The sequence below is a fragment of the Rhipicephalus sanguineus genome, chromosome 8 (genome assembly GCF_013339695.2).
Source record: "Rhipicephalus sanguineus isolate Rsan-2018 chromosome 8, BIME_Rsan_1.4, whole genome shotgun sequence".
NCBI classification, from domain to species: Eukaryota; Metazoa; Arthropoda; class Arachnida; order Ixodida; family Ixodidae; genus Rhipicephalus; species Rhipicephalus sanguineus.
The window spans coordinates 90,222,816-90,240,124 of NC_051183.1; the positions used below are offsets into that span (position 1 = coordinate 90,222,816).

The 17,309-nt window shown below is 47.4% G+C and overlaps 2 protein-coding genes across 2 annotated transcripts in view; one reads left to right on the forward strand and one right to left on the reverse strand.

Annotated features, from left to right (window-relative positions):
• LOC119402202 (PIH1 domain-containing protein 1) overlaps nt 1–17,309 on the forward strand; it is a 94,241-nt gene that overhangs the window by 41,100 nt on the left and 35,832 nt on the right. The window lies entirely within an intron of this gene.
• The window catches only part of LOC119402201 (uncharacterized), a 30,158-nt gene continuing 14,700 nt past the window's right edge, over nt 1,852–17,309 (reverse strand). Inside the window, exons 2-4 of the mRNA XM_037669327.2 lie at nt 7,073–7,523; nt 5,291–5,678; nt 1,852–3,649 (exon numbers count right to left, since the gene is read on the reverse strand). Of these exons, the coding sequence (XP_037525255.1) occupies nt 3,464–3,649; nt 5,291–5,678; nt 7,073–7,473 (975 nt within the window). The 5' untranslated portion in view covers nt 7,474–7,523 and the 3' untranslated portion in view covers nt 1,852–3,463. The remainder of the gene's footprint in view (nt 3,650–5,290; nt 5,679–7,072; nt 7,524–17,309) is intronic.

Sequence of the window (17,309 nt, forward strand, 5' to 3'; positions counted from 1 at the left end):
CGTGCTAGGGTTCCGATTCGAATTTTTTGCTTGCTTTTTAAAAATGTCATCTCATTAATAAAAGCATATATCCTGGTCGGAGCAGCCGCAAATACGCAGCTGTCAGTAGCGGGCCCGTCGCTGACGGCCCACAGTGAAGCGGCTACCCCATGTTACACGTCCGCCCCTCACTTTCGGTGGTCAATAGCTGACGGGTAAAACAACTCAGTTTCGCTTAAGGGCAAATCAATGAATGCGATACCAACAAATTGTATTGTTAAACGACGTAAGGCTAGTACCTAACTCATTTGGATTCGATCTCGCGTAACTCAACAAAACACTGGTTTAAGGGAATATGGCCGCTCCAGGAACCGAAGCGTTTTCTTTCTCTGAGTTCTCTAAACCTGAAGTAAGCGTTGAGAGCACAGCAAGTTTAACGAGCCGTCTCCTGATGCCTCGAGATGGCGCGCGCGCAAGCGACTGAGCCCTTCGAACGATGCGGTCCCCTCGCCCCCCCCCCCCCCCCCGCTCCCCTGGCGTCCGTTCATGCTCCTTACGATAGACGGGCGGGGCGTTTCCTCTCTGTTTGATAGCAATCGACGGCAGGCCCGCACGCGGGGAGATGTTATCTCATGCGCTGTCCGTGCGACGGAGACGGACGGCCGGCTAGCTTAATCTACGCTTCAGCCGCGTTCGTTGCCAGCGCTCGCGAGCTTTTACCCGCGGCTAGAATGCACGTGGTGATGTTATTAATTTGGTCTTTATGCAGAAAATTACGGCAATGGCGACGGCAAAAATCCGCGGAGAGCGTCCATATAATTGTTATCACAATAAACATTTAAAAAAAGTTGAGCCATTTCAATCTCTGAAGTGGATGATAAGCGAAGCTGTTTCGCGCATGGCAAGGAGGTGACATGGTGGAGGACAGTTTGGTATGTAAGGCCAGGTTGTTAACGTTCAATACGCAATATTAATGCGAAAGCATCAGATGCTTTATCAAACACGAAAATTGACCGTCGGTGGCGTCAATCGATTGGTGCAAAAAATAATCATGTGATGGGCGTAATCACACGTCATAGATCGTCAAAACTTGTGACGTCATCATGGCGTCATATATCGTGATGTCGCGTGACGACACCATCACGACATCGTCGCTTTACACTGCTTCCGTAATCGGTGCGCCGATCATGGAGCTAGCACAAAACCAGGTGAGGTGCGGATAGCTTGCAGAGAAGGAGGGGGAAGATCAACTCGTCGATCGAGAAGAAAAAGAACCTGGCTTTCACCTTGGAGTTTTCTTAGGGGAATGCATTAGGGACAGTGTGGCTCTTTTGCATTGAGGCACTGCTGTACATCACGGCTTTTGTCTACCACGTCTGCTGATAACCACATAGACGTATTTAGAGTGTTATTTAATGAAGTGCAATTTTATTGATGTGGTATTCTGTTTATATGCAAGTGTCGAAAATAATCGCCGAAGAGGTTAATTCAGAACACTCAACTGCATGAGCCCTTACGTTTTTCATTAGCGAGTGAAGTATGGAGTTCTCCTGAGATGATTTTTTCCATGAGATTTGCAATGAATCGAAATATTTTTAGCCTTCATAAGAGGCCCATAGTAATATTCCGGTGCTTGAATGTTATTGCAATATGCTTCTGTAGTGCACTCCAGGATGTAAAATTCGCTGCTCCAGAGTGCTCCCAGATGCAAAATTATCTGCTCCAAAGTGCTCCAAAACGGAAATTTTGCTGCTCCAAAAATTGCTCCAAATGAGAAGTCCTCGGTAGCATCACTGTAGTTCATTTCTTGAAGATATTAAATCGTGAGTTATAGTAGCCATGAACAGTTGTTGCAGACACAGAGACAAGAGCTGGAAACGTTTGTTAACAAGGACAAAAAACTTTAATGAATATCTTGAGCACAGTATTGTAATGCCACTCGATTGAGCTCAAAAATGCACATGCACAAAATATGAAAAAAGCAGCAGATCATTGGTACGCCATGTGCCAGGCACGGGTGTTGGCACACAAGAATAATTTATTCATCAATCAGTTCATATCTGTACACTGGAAAATGTTTATTTGCAGATAAAAATGGTGTTGAGCATTATCCACGTTTGAGGTTGGCTCGCAGAACAATTTGTAGATCAGACATATAGGTCATTTGGCAAGAACTTGTAAAACAGAACTTAATTGTACATGGGAATGCAAGATGTGTAGCTTAATTTTGCTGTGATGATGAACAGAGAATAGAGAAAGCTATTTACAGCACTGAATTTGTGTATGTGAATATCGTAAAAATTTTCCGCACAGATTACCTCAAGCATTTAAGTACTTACTGAGCAAATAAAGGCAACATTTTTTTCGCAGTCTGATGAGAAAAATGTTGTGCACAGTTAAAAACAAATTCTTTCGATGTTGCTGTAAATTTTCAGAGAGCTACACCAATGAACCAGTCTTTGGCTCTTGATGTTTTATAAAAAATTTAACTGTCGCAGTCTTTGTGTAAGCGGTTTTAGTTGGTTGTCTTTAACACAACGTCCAACTCGCCACATCTTAAAAACCGGTAACTCACAAAAAACAAAACCATCTATGAAAAAAATACAATGACAGTGATCATCTTTGATCACTTCCAACATGGCTCCTTGCACGGAGATGCATCACAAGTTTCCACATTAGGAGCACTGAATTTGCAGTATATACATGTGTCATTTGCGACAGCTTTAAGTATGTAGCTGATGTAGGACGTGGGTAATCATACCAAGACATGTCATAATAAGTATTAGTTTTCTATTCTTGGCCATTATGCCGAGAGTTGATTGTTTGTTTAAGTGACAGCACGTTATTTCACATGCACTCGGTTTGCACTTTAAATATACATACCTACAGCTAAGAAACCAAATTTGGCATTAGAAAACATCTAAAACTCAAAAGCCTCGCAGTTTTGGGAATTTTGCATTATGAGCATTTACGGCACTGCTGGCTACCTGCTGCCGATTGTGTATTATCCCTATAATTAAGAACATTTGCACTGCGAGGTTCTAACTGTCCCAGAAACTTATAGTAAAACCTAGCTGTCAGCACAGGTCTCTTTTTATATTTACCTTTATAGAAATAAAATGAAAATAGTAGTTTTGTGCATATGTGCTGAACATCCTATGGAGGGAAACAAAAAACCATTCTGGCCTGATAGCTTGTTGTACAAAAAACGATTGGCTATGACTGATTGGCTTTTCATCGAAAAATAAACGTGATCTCCAGGAAGCATCACTTCTTCGTGTGACCTACTACACTTCGCACCTCAATAGCACGACACATCGGCTTGTTTTCTTGTGGTTTTGGGGGTCCATACTTTCTACACACTTCCTTTCGAGGCCTTTGCAAGCCACTGTCCCAGTGTTCATAAACAAAACAGTCTCTTTGTTCACTGGTGCAAATTGTTTGTGACTCAGCACTCCACGGAAGTAGATGACCGGCACACAGTTCAGAGGCAGTCCTTGGAGCAAGTGAAGAAGTTTTTTTGGAACTGCACAGTCGAGTTAAGAACCTCCATCCATTCAACGTCGACATTGTGAAAGAGGCCGTTGGGGAAGGGGGGCAGCTTGCAGCTGTCGAGCACGAAGAAGTTGATCCGATAATGTTGGAAACCCTTGAGGGCATCGCTGAGCACCTGCACATTAAAAAGAGCATGTTGAAATGCAATGTCTATTCTAACTTCAGATAAGGAAACTGTACCTTATGCTACGCTCACTGATCAAAGTAATTAAAAAAATGTTGATCCCTACGTCCTCCATATTTTAACTTTCTGTACATAAATAGCGGATCTCGCCTGTCATTCTCAAACCATGGAACCTTTGGAATAATTGTTGAGGTTTCACATCCCAAAACCATGGTACGATTGTGAGGGACACCGCTGTAGAGGGCTCAGAAAATTTCGACCACCTGGGGTTGTACTATGTGCACCTAAATCTAAGTGCACGGGCCTCTAGCATTTTGCCTCCATCGAAATGTGGCCGACACAGCCAGGATTTGATCCCGCAATCTTGGGGTCAACATTCGAGCACCATAACTACTAGAGCACTGCGGCGGGTCAGCCCTGGAACCTTCTACTATATAAAGTATGCTTACAAATACTTTGCAGCTTGTGTTGCAATCTTCTGAAAAGATTGTGCAGTAAACCATAATGCGGAAGTAGATCTGGTGTTTTACTGCTTAACAATGGGGAAAAAATATTGCAGAATGAAGGGTGCTAAAACTGTCAAAAAGCAGCAGACAATTCAAGCCATTTTTTATGACTGTGAACCAATTATATCAACAAGAAACTCTCCTAAGTGCAAAATTTACTGTGGGCATTTACTGTGAACAGGAGCAAAATTTTCTGTGAAACAGTAAATTCACAAGAATTTAATTGAGAGCCTCACAAACTCAATCACAAAAGGTTGAAACAGAGCAAGCCGGTGTATTGCAAAATCATAGCACCCAGTTTCTACACTCTGACGCAAGAAATGCTTTGTAGGAACAGTTTTTACTGTAAATTGTCGATGGAGTTCCGAGAGTTGTCATTGTGTTCCTCATCAACGGTTTAGAGGGCATGTGAATAGTTATCACGTAATGTCAGTGGTACTCTCAGCATTGGTCACCCGCCGTGGTGTGGTCTAGTAGTTGACTGCTGACCGGAAGGTTGCGGGATCGAATCCCGGCCGCGGTGGTTGCGCTTTAATGGAGGCAAAATGTTAGAGGCCCGTGTGCTTAGATTTGGGTGCATGTTAACAACCCAGCTGGTCAAAGCTTCCGGAGCCTTCCACAAGGCATCCCTCAATCATATCCTGGTTTTGGGACGTAAAACACCAACAATTATTATCTCAGCACTCGTCATAAGTATGCGTGTTTGCGTCAGCATTCTTCTCGTGCCAGTTCAGCGCTTGTGTTGTCCTTTGGTTTTGTGTTTGTCCTTTCACCTGGTGTGTGCTGCTATATGCTATAATGATCCACCAACTAGCCCACCTGCACAATTGCACTCAATATGACTTGCAACATGGTAGCACGTGGCTTCTTGAGCTTGAAAGTTGAGCATGGCTTCGACTTGCCATCATTTCCACAAGTAAATGACATTTTCTGATGTGGGATCATCACCAAATCAGAGAATCGTGTTTAGTTGTAGAAATAAGGGCTAGTGGAAGCCGTGCGTGATGTTGCAGCGCGTAAGGCCACACGCTCCCGTGTTGCAAGTCATATTGAGTGCGACTGTACATTTCAAGCTAGTAAACCTCGCAATCGTTATAACTCATTTCAAGTGGGCGTTGCTTATTACCTGGTGGTTACGGATGTTCTTGCACGTGGCAACAGTCTCAACGTCACCGGGGATTTTGCTCGGCAGTTCAATGCACTGGCATGGGTGGATGTCCTCACGGCGCGGGCACGCGGAGTCGTCCGATCGGGACTGTGTGGGCGCCGAGTAGGTCGTCGGAGGCCGCCTGGGTCTCGCCGGTGCCGCGGCAGGGGGCGCCACTGCCGCCGCGGTAGTCGCGCGCCTCGTGGTAGTCGTCGTCGTCGGTGTAGTGGTCGTGGGACGCCTTGTCGTCGTCGTAGTGGTTGTAGTTGTAGTCGTGGAGCTCGTGGTGCTCGGACTAGTAAGCACTGGTAGTTCAGTTTCAACCTTGGGTGTTGAGGCCCGAACGGGTGGGTAGGCGTTGGATAGGCTGTACAAAAATACATAGGAAGGGGCACACAAAAAAGAAGTCAGAACAAGGGAGATTTACTTAAGAAATCTGGCAGCAAAAATTGACTAATGTCCAATATCATTGTCAATGTGAATTGTATAACGCCAGCTCGAGAGCACTTAGTCAGCGCTGCGAAAATGCGCTTGCTTGCATGAAGGGAATTTTGGATGAAACTAACGCTAAAGCTCCCCAAGCGTCTGAACGCAGTTCTGTGCACGCGGGATATTCTTAAAGGACAAAAAACGATCGTTCTCGGATTAGTAAATTACAATATAGTGCTGAAAGCAGAACGCTCGGTATGCGAGAAGATGCGCAAAAAGAAAATACAGGTGGCGACGCCACCTTGAAATTGCTGCACCAGCTCGCCGTGATGCCATACATTCTGACGGCGTCTGCAGGGACCTACGTAATCGTTTGTCGCTATAAATTATTTTACATTGTGCTGTAAGGGGAAAAAGGTGTTAACATAGCAAGTTTCAGAAAATTTCATTGAACCAGCATGACCAAAATACACAATAACACTTTCTAATGAAGCAAACAGACAACAGGTAGTGTCTAACAAATAAACCAGCCTATCTACACGTATGCATTGCGACGATATATTTTGTTTATATGCCAAGTAGTGTCCACAGTATGTGTAACAATGAATCTTTACAATAATTTATTGATTTTTTTGTTTAGGTGCATTAGCCACTCTCCAGGGTGCCCTTTCACCTGCACTGTCCAATGCAATGCACTACCGTATTTCGCGTTTTTCATTTTCCTGTGCTCCTCTCTGCTGTCTTGGTTAGGCGGCGGAGTTCTGTGGCTAATCCGGGACAGCCGGGATCACCACAACAAAAGCCTCCGAGATCAAAAGCCATATGCGGAGACCCTGCGGTAGCGTTTCGCGACATTCCCATTAGGGGAAGGGCGCATAGGCCTTGCCATCGTGCGAAAAAAATTTGTGGCAGTTACGCACGGAAACAGTGGAGCTGGTGTCCTTACTCTCCTCCTTTCCCCCTCACCCTCGCTATACTATACTATAGAAGACTATGCTATGCTTTACCCTCACATCACTCCTCCTCAACTTCACTTCCCTTTCCCACCGCTTGCTATACCATACTATACATGGTTATGCAATTCTTTACCCTCTCATCTCTTCCTTTCTCCTCACCTTCACATCCTCTTACTTCCCTTTCCGGCCCCTTCTCTTTCTATGCGAAACGAGGCACATCTTTGCCAAGTGATTGCTCGGCAACGCGCACTGACGTCATAGCCAGGCGCCGTTTCCGGTCTACGCGATACGGACAAACAAAAAGCTTTAGCATTTCTGCTGTTAAAAGGCGGATTGCAGATGGCAAGGGAATCTCATTCCATCCCGTACACATTACCTCGGTCTTGTTGGCGCGGCGGTAGGCTCGTCCGTCGACGCAGCTCCTTCCTCCGTAGGAGAGGCCTCGCCCTCCTCGTCGGCATCGTCAGCGGCTCCGCCAGCGCCGCCTTCACTGGCGTTGGCTCCAACCGCGACGGCGGCGCCACCGTCGTCGTCATCGTCGAATTCCTCGGTCAGCTCGGTCGTGGTCGGCGCCAGCGAGTCCGCGGCGGCCGATGTCGGCGCACCCGCCTGGCGCGCGGCGACTAGCGGCTCGTGCACCACGTGGGATGCCACGTGGGATACCACGTGAGCAGACCTGGCCTCCACGCGGTGCGCCGTGGACAGGGCCAGAAAGAGGACGACGGCTGCGGCCAGGGGAAAACTGAAGCTGCTTCGACGAAGTCCTCGAGGCGCCATGACTGTGGACACTTGCTTGTATGAACGTCGCTTGAGCTCGTACCAGTGGCCTGGGTGGACAAAAATGGCGCACTGTATTGTGGCATCGACAGTTAAAGTTTCGAAAAACAGAACTTGGTGTCAGTCATCAGTGGAGGTGGACAGGGCAAAAGAAATCTGTGTGGAGCTTTGCGTCGCCACCTCCACCCTCTTATATATATACAACGGGTGGCGAACCCAAGAAGGGTTCTTAGAAGAAAGGGGAAAAAATCGCACGGTCCCTTATGCATTTGCCGTATGACTCGAAGGCGTAAGTCATCTTTTTCTTCTCTGTCGATTTTATCGGTCCTTTTTTGTTGAATACTTCTGATCGTATTGGTCCTTAGCTTCTGAATACACCTGCATAACGCGCCAAGATCCTTTTGACGGCCCTCCATCGACTTTGAATCTATTCGCAACTTTCACGGCCTATAGGTGGCGCGACTGTACATCCAACATGGCGGTCGTTGAGATTATCGGACCGCTGCAGACGATTTAGGAACGTACAGCGGTGAGCATTCTTAGGGTGAACACAGGAGCGCGTGGCCGACGGCACTGTCAGCGCTGCGTAACGGTCATCGCTTGAAACATTGCACATGCGCATCATGCGTTCTACGAAATAATCTTTTCATCGCGCGCACGGAAGCGTATCCACGACAAGTGTCTTCAGGACGTAGTGGGCGCGGTGGAAAGAGTGTATCGAAAAACACATGCTGCGCATGTGCAATGTTTCCAACGATGGCTGTTGCGCGGCGCTGACAGTGCCGTCAGCCACGCGCTCGCGTGTTCACCCTAACAGTGCTCACCGCTGTACATGTTTGGCGAAGAGTTCAGTTCTTTGCGCTTCGGCTGCACTCCGATTTATGTTTTAGTGAAAGCAGGGTTGCGGTGACATATTATAATAAGTAAAGGAATGTCGGTTACGTGACTGGAACCTCATTAGAAAGATAAATATGCACACAATTGTAAATAAAGCAAACACACTAGTCGCGTTGCTTGCGGCGCTTAATCGCGCGTTGCAAGCCCCGCTGTGTTGTAAACACGATATGGTAGTAGGAAACTCAGTAAAGATGTCTCAGTAATATCAGAGACATCCTCGGAGACAGGCTTTATCTCATTTCTGCTTGCATTGCATTCTGCCGCGTAGCTAGCTCAGCTCCCTTCAAATCACGAAGTAATGTAAGTAAACGAAAAAAAAAAAGATGTGTTGCCCTTCGAGACCGAAGCACAAGAACCACTTGAGGCATGTGCGATTATCGGAAATACGATTTTATTGCGCTTTCTTGGTAAAAAAAGAGAAAACGTAAACAGCGGAATGCCACAATAGGTCGACAAGCAGCGAATGAAACCAGCGCAAGGCGCAATTGTCACGTTTAAGAAGGGACGTTTCTGTTATCCTACGCTTTTGGTGTTTATGAGAAGTGCAATAAGTAACATCGTACGGGACAGGGACGAAAAAACAGCGCCATCAGCAAGTAATACCGAACAAAAAGAGCTGGAGATGTGAAGGTCACGGAGGCACTTCACAGCCACTTCAGACGTGGAATGGTGCGATGGACGCTTTGAAAGCGGACTTTTCATTATATTCTAGAGGCGGAACGCATTCCTTATCAGTTCTGGTACTGTCTGCACAGCGACTGTGTCGAGCGGAGGAACGAAGCGCGAGAAAGGTGATATGAGGTAGTAGACATATACTCAAATGCAAAATGGGATTCTACATACATTCATGGGCCTTGGTTATTTGCTTGCGAAGTTTAACCCGCTTAACCACTCACGACTGTTGGAGGCGCTAATCTGAAGGGGAGGCTTTTGCTTTGCCTCCCGCTGTACACTGTGAGCACCGAGGCCCGCAGTAAAATCAGTTGCCTTTTTCTTTTATTTTCCGTTCACATTGAGGAACCGAAATTGTCACGTATCGAGACCGTGCACATCGTCGCAAAACGACCCCAAACGAGGCAAAACAAGTGGCAACATTCGCTGACTCAAGCGCGTCCAACATTTCAATAATCTCAACAGAGCTTCCGGCGGCCACCACTCGGCGGCGCCACGGTACCTGGAAGTTGCGAATTACGTATTTGACGGATGGCGCCGGGTCGAGCTGCTTCAAGAATGTAGCATATGATTTCGCAGAAGCGTGTCCAACATACACCTTGTCGGATGTGCGAAACGCTACACTGTGGGTAACTGTTACAGAGAGAACGGGTCAAGCCGTTGCGGCGGTACAGTGGTTACGGCGCTCGGCTGCTAACCCTAAAGCAGCGAGTTCCACATCGATCGCAGCGGTCTCATTTTCGTTGGAGGCGAAAATGCTAGAGGCCCGCATACTCGCATTTAGGTGCACTGATCCCAGATGGTGGAAATTTCTGGAGCCCTCCATTACGGCGTGCCTCATAGTCATGTCCTGGTTTTGGCACGTAAAAGCCCAGCAATTATTACTATATTACAATTATTACTACGGGCCACGCCGGCTTTGTGCATTAATGTTTGCAGCGCACGAAAGTCACCTTGTAGGCTTTCATGGTAAAAGCAGCGCGAAAGGATGGCAACATGAGACGAAGAACGACACAAGATAGACACTAATGTCCCATGTCGTTCTCGCATCAGCGCCTGTCCTGCGCCTTGTGTTGTCAGCTTTTCGCGCTGCTTTTACCACGATGACCAACCAACCAGCCCAATTTTTGCACGCTACTGCACCCCGAGTTTACCCTGCGGTACTCACAGAACATCAAGATGATGAGACAGATGCAGGATACGACGGACGCCTTCCTCTCTTAAATGTTCGTCCCTTTTCCGGCGTCCTTAGCGGTCGATGGCTGCTGAACTGGCCCGCCTACACGGTTTGACAAGATTCCCGACTAGACACGGAGGCAGCCAGCCGCGTTTTCAGAGTATATATGAAGTGCATGCCGACACGTGCGCAGTTTCTCATGGCGTTTCCTGTCGCATGTGTAATCGGTTTAGCTCAGCCCACGTCGTGGATAAGCGTGCGTGACGTGCATTAGATATGAGAGGGAGGCGTTATTGCGACATATTGCGATAAGCCGCTGCAAATGCATCGCTAGTGCGCACCTGAACGGGTATTTGGCGATGGGTATAATTCCTTTTATGTCGCGGGATCGAATCCCGGTCGCATTTCGATGGCGGCGAAATGCTAGAGGCCCGTGTGCTTAGATTTAGGTGCACGGTAAAGAACCCCAGGTGGTCGAAATTTCCGGAGCCCTCCACTACGGCGTCTCTCATAACTGTATTGTGGTTTTGGTCCGCGAAACACCAAAATTATTATTGACAGTTGTACGCCTTTCGTGCTAATCTCGAAAAACATTTGCACCCTTTTGGGCGTTTTTCTGTCCCGCTACAGAAACCTTCGACGATTTCACGTGCCTTTCCGTGATTTAGCGCTGCGCGCCCGGCACTTTCATGTAACGAATGGCTTGCCCACTGTGTCATCGTGACGTAACATTCTTCATAGCAAAGTGGCGAGCGCCAAGTCACGAAGAAAGGAAATGGCAGCGAATTCGGGTGACCATTATTGTTGCGATACAAAACGACTCCCCCAAACGCTGCAAACTGTTTTGAAGAGTCTGCAGGAAACTGCGTCGCGGCTACCCGCGGTACACGCATGTACGGCGTTCTGCTGCTGTTGAATTAAACGAGGGTTAGGGACTTGGTTCTCTGTATGCGGCGCCGGCGTCGGTAAAACTAGAAAATTAGCACCACATTACAGAGTCTCATAATGCGAGCGTCTGTAACATAACAGAATGTTATGCTATAGAACGGAACATGTTATTTTACATTACAGAACTCTGCATAAAAGAGCAGAACAAAGTCTCGAGTGAAAGATATACCCGTGCAAACGCGGGCGCAGTTAGGACGTTTTGTTCTTTATTGTATTGTCCCTTTATGCAATGCAAGTCTTCAACTGCCATTAATTGAAAGAACGGCTGTCACACGGCTACTTGGTTTCTCCTTTTCTGTTGAACATATGCATGGCCGTGTGCTTAGATTTAGGTGCACGTTGAAGAGCCCCAGGTGGTCGAAATTTCCGGAGCCTTCCACTACGGCGTCCCTCATAATCATATCGTGGTTTTGGACGCTAAGCCCCAAGAATCATGATATTATAAAGGCATGGCATAGGACGGTACAGAAGACACAGGACGCTCGTTTCATTTCTGTGCTATCCACGTCTTCCGTTGTAGTTGTGGCGTGCGCTTGTTAACCCCAGTACTATCGTTGTAGACCGCTGCTATAGGCATGGCTTCCTCTGTGCATCCTGCCTATATAGATAAAATGAAGAACGTTGCGATGACTACAGCATATTGGTGTATAAAGCTGTAGGACTCGGCGTGTTGGAAACTCATCTCACGGAAATCGCTGCATGCCTTCGGTGTTTTTCGATTTGTTTTTACCTCTTCGTGCTTGGTTATTACTGCAGCGTAAGCTTTGTACCGAGATAGACATCTTGACGAGACTGAGTATTTTGAAGCGTCTGCATATGCAGCATCTCACATTCTCGCATGTATGCTTTACCCGTAGACTTTACAAATAGCGTGCTGCACAGTCACTGCGGTGTGCCGTACTGCCAAAGATTTGACCCCACCTTCTCTGTATGGGCGCAACAACGTGTTGGTTTGGGCGCGCTGCTTCACGTCATTCGCAAGATGTGCCCCCGAAGCGAATAACGGAATGCGCCATCGCAACCGCGGCTTCATACCTGCTGGCAAGCCGGGCACGTTCTTTCACCCAGCGCGTGCAATTGGCATGCGTGAAAAATCATTGCCGTATATAATGGAAGTGGCCTCGCGGTGGTGGTGCGGCCTTGGCTCGTTTTCTCCTTTGAGGAAGCACCCAAACCCCTGGACACGCATGGTTCGTGGCCGAAAAAAAAAAAAAAAATGGAAACCGCGCGGAAGGCGAAGAAACGTCCCCGGATTGGATGACGCACCCTTGTTTACAGTATACGACTTCATGTTTGAACCAGCGCGCTGTCTCTGGTGTTGTAGCCGTATGTACAGCTGTACGGCCGGCCAATTTTGAAATGTCTTTAGTTTTCCATAATGCAATGTTAGCGGAAAGAAGTAGGAGTAGAGGAAGCTTTCGTTGCACCACACCTTCGACCTTGGACGAATGAATGAATGAATGAATGATTTCAATAAAGAGTTCGCGTGTAGGCCTAAGTGGCCTACAAGCCTAAAAAAAGGAAAACGTCAAGTCAATCTGACAATGCCAGCCTAGCAAAATAGTGGAGATCCAGGAGACAATTGCGCATCCCTACTTGCGGATCAATCTCTAGTCGTCCAGGGAATTGTATGTTGGTTGCGTATCTCATGGCGAGCGTCTTTGAATGCAGGGTACAGCTACTACTACCACTACTACTATTGCTACTCCTACTACCACAAACACACACACGCTTACCGTGACATGTGCACGATAACCAAGGGCCGATTTGCTAAGAAGCGCTAATACCTTAAAAAGAACAGTTAAGAGCAAAGCGATTTTTGACGCATCAGTAAATTACCCTTTCACGATACCAGGGGTGGAAGCGCGCTTTAGTGTTTTGGAGCAGCTCAGGGAGCAGAAATAATGCTGTTTTGGAGCAGCTTTGGAGCACCAAAATGTGTGTTTTGGAGCAATGCAAGTTTGTTTTGGAGCAGATTTGTAGAGTCAAAACATTCCAACGATTTTAGAAAACATTCAACACTGATGAACCAACCATACTTAACACAAATTATATATATATATATATATATATATATATATATATATATATATATATTATATACACACGCGCGCGCGCTACGTGTTATCATTAAAACATCACAGCTGTGATAGAGCAATGACTCACGAAAACGAGATAAGCAATGTTTTGAATAGCTACACTTGACTAGACTGACAAATGAAAAACGTTCATGGCAATGAACGTTTTTCAGCAGCGGCGTTTTCGCGACGCGTTTGCCGGGTTGCTACATTTTCGTCAAAGGCCCATGCCGGCTTCAAAAATTTCCTTCGAAATGCGCGGAGGTCAGCGCCGTCTGGAGGCATTGGAAGAAACCAAACAAACACGCGTCTGTACCCTAAATTCCGCTTGTCGGACGAGCAGGCGATGCGCAGCGCGAGGCGCTTTCTTTTCTACTTCGAGTAGGAAGACGCGGCGCCGCGATTTTGAGATGGTGTTCGTCAAAATGACACGCGTGACCCTCCAACCATGCGTCAGTCGCGCATGAAATCAAGCAATTGGGGGCGCAACGGCACGACTTCACGAAGGCGTTCGTCAAAAAACACGCGCGTCCCTCGGCGCGCGCAAATCACGCCAAAAATTGCGCCTCGCGCTTCCACCTTTTCTCTTCAAGTTCCCTTTCAAGGTTTGTCAATTATTGGTGTCGGTTATATGCACGCAAATATGGTACTTGAGGTGCGATGATACTAGATGTCGCAAGCGCACAATTTGTATCCCGTGGTTCTGTTTTCGTACTACCTCACATTCGTGTTGTGAGTAATAAACGTTCGAAGCATAGGCGTGCGCACAGGGGGGGGGGGGGGCGGCGCCTCCCCCTAATCACCCAAGAGGGGGGGGGGGCGCAAAATCTGCCCCGTACATTGACCCTTCTAGTCACCTAAGAGGGGGGGGGGGCGGTGCAAAACCTGCCGCATACATTGACTTAGTAGGGCGGGGGGGGGGGGGCGCTGCGATGAACCTTTGCCCCCCTGATGGGGAACCCTGCGCACGCCTGTGCTTCCAAGTGTCTATCTTGTTCTTTTTTGTATATTTCTTCACTCGCCACCTCATGTACCAAACTACACACAGCAACGGCGGCGAGCGGCATGTCATGTGCTGCGGATGGTATACGAGCTACAGCGTACTCGACCACGAGCCGAGCGCCGGTTCTGACGAGCCAAAATCGAACAACGCGACCGATCGCACTGGCGAGACTAAGGTCGTCGCTGCACGAGCGTGTTTACATGCTGTATTTATAAGGTCTAAGGGCTTGTGTGCAATGCAAAAAATTCTGCACATGGAGAGGCACGCTCTCACTAAAAAAAAAAATGAGTTTCGGAAATGGTCCAACCGACTTACATAAACCGAAGCTCTGTGAGTGGTTTCGAGGTTGTTAGTGGCTTCATTGGCCGCAAACGGATAAAACAAATTTTTCTTTCTCATGCAGACTTACGACACAAAATCCATATTACACACTCAGATCTACAGCAGTTTCCTTAATGCAAAGTTTCTAAATAATGGTCGCGCGTATACGTCCGCGGCAGCTGCTCGCATTATCCTCATGGCCTCCCATCAAATTAAATATTCGCAGCAAATAGAACCTTTTCGACATTATGAAGCGTCAACGCGCGCGCACTTACTTTTATTCATGTTCGCAATCCCAGGCCACGATGACACAAACCGCCTCGAGCGCGTAGCGCGCCAAAAAGCTCCGTTGCCGCCGGCGTCACAATCGAAATATGGCCGCACCAACTCACTTTCTTGTAGCTAGCTCCTGTAGGCTCGCTAGCTTTGTTGCGCCTTCGACAACGTCACGAGAGCGCGCCAAGTGATGTGATGATGATATAAGCTCGCATAGGCGCGCCATGACACGGATGACAGCGGCACATGAAGGCACCAAACTATACCCTCGGTGATCGGTTCCGGCGGCGCACCGGAGCCCATCGAGGAGGCCGTGCACCAAACACCGCTTGGGAGCAGTTTCGGCGCAATAATGCATTTTGGAGCAGGATGGCGCAGCAGAAGAGCATTGGCGCAGCGCGGCGCAAATGGCGCAGAGCTTCCACCCCTGCGATACGAAAATCACAACCGTTGCCGAGAGAAGCCGCTTAGTAAGCGAGAAAACTCAGAATAAGGTAATACAAGTGGCGACACCGCCTTCGAAGTTCCCGCCCCAATTCGCAGTGACGTCATAGATTTTGGCGCCGTTTGCTAGTGCCTACATAGTTCTTAATCGATAAAAAATAAGTACATTATCATCTCAGTAGGCCAGAGAGTTAAATGTTTCAGAAAATTTCGTTGAGCCATTGTGGAAAAAAAGATGACAGAACAATAAAATTCGTGACTTCATGGCCCTAAGATATTTTGTCGCGAAATTTAGGAATGACCTATCTTATTCTCTTCTGTTGATAAAGCTACGATGGCGAAATTTACGACAGTACAGTTTTCAAAGAATAATTTACCATTCTGACTTGATTCATCTTTTCGCTTTGGTGTCCCTTTAAAGGGACACTAAAGAGAAACAATGAATCGGCCTAGATCGATAAACTGTGCTCTGAGAACTCTAATGACGTTAATTTCGCCGTCATAGGTCTAGTAATGGAGGAGAAATTCGAGTTTAAAGTTTCATTTTTAAATTTAGTGATTCGAAAGTGTATTTATCGTATTTTGGCGCCATTGGCTGAACAAAATTACCCCAAACTTGGTATGTTATGTTTATGGCTCCCTCGAAGGACTATGTACTTCCATTTTACCCAATAGGAGCTACGTATAGTCCCTCGTAGGCGCCGTAAAAACATGTGACGTCACGGCGAATGGTGCGGAAACTTCAAGGTGGCGTCGCCACCCACATTTTGTTTTTGCGCGTTTCCTCGCTTACTAAGCGTCTTCTCGCAGCAAGCGTGGTGTTTTTGGTATCGTGAAAGAGTACTTTACTAATATGGAACAAAAATCGTTTTGCTCTTCAGTGTCCCTTCAACATAGACGACTATGTAACCCGTATATGAATCTTGTCCTCATATCACTCTGCTCATGCACGCAGGCGTGGTGTGCGCGCTGAAAGTGTTGGCGCCATGTCTGCGAAGTGTCCGAGGTCCGGTTTAACGATGTCCTACAGCATTCATTTGTAGATGGATCGCACGTATACTTGACGGAAACTGTGTACAATGCGGGTTCCGCGTTTTTGCCTACAATCTTTTCTTGTACAGATTGTGAGCGAATGCGTCATCAGTGGAGCAGCTCGCCTCGTCATCGTAATGACATCTGTACTGCATCTGCGTTCATGTCTTATCCCCTTTGGAATGCTCTTACGCCTATCGTAGACATTCATAGCAGCACAGTTGCTTTACTCACAGTGCAAACTGAAACTTCTGCGAAATTTCATTGACGGCGATGCTTGCTTTTACGTGACTCAATTTTATACCGCCATTTTCCTCGCTATAGCTAGTCGCTGCTGAAGTGAGAATATAAGAAGGCAAGCCGATGACGCATCCCGTGGTGTCTTCGTCTGACGACTCGGTCGTCTTATGCCAAATGCTTTCAGTTTTGTGCTGGGTTGGCAATCGCACGCATTGCGTATGATGCGTACGCAGGTGGCGGTTTTTCCCCCACAAGACGTCCGATCGTGTCGAGGAAAGACGCTTATTTCGTAATCTCAGTGACGTCATCGTGATGCCCCCGTGAGATAAGCGAGTGAACGCGAACCCAAGCAGCTGCAGGCTGTGTATGCTTTCTTCTGGAGCGTGGCTGTGCATACATATCAAGGTGGCTGACGGCGATCTGCCGGTACTTTTCGAAAGCGTGATTTTTGTCACGAGGAACCCTATTACGTCGATGTGCTGTGCTTAAACATTGTCCGCCTCGGTGGTACAGTGGCTATACGGTGCTCGGCTGCTGACCAGAAGCTCGCGGATTCGATCCCGGCCGCGGCGGTCGCGCTTCGATGGAGGCAAAATGCTAGTAATGAACTCCAGGTGGTCGAAATTTCCGGAGCCCTCCACTACGGCGTCTCTTAATCATATCGTGGCTTTGTGACGTAAGACCTCACAATTTAAATTAGTGTAAGCACACTTAACGTACTTCATCGTTCTCACTTGTACATAGCCAT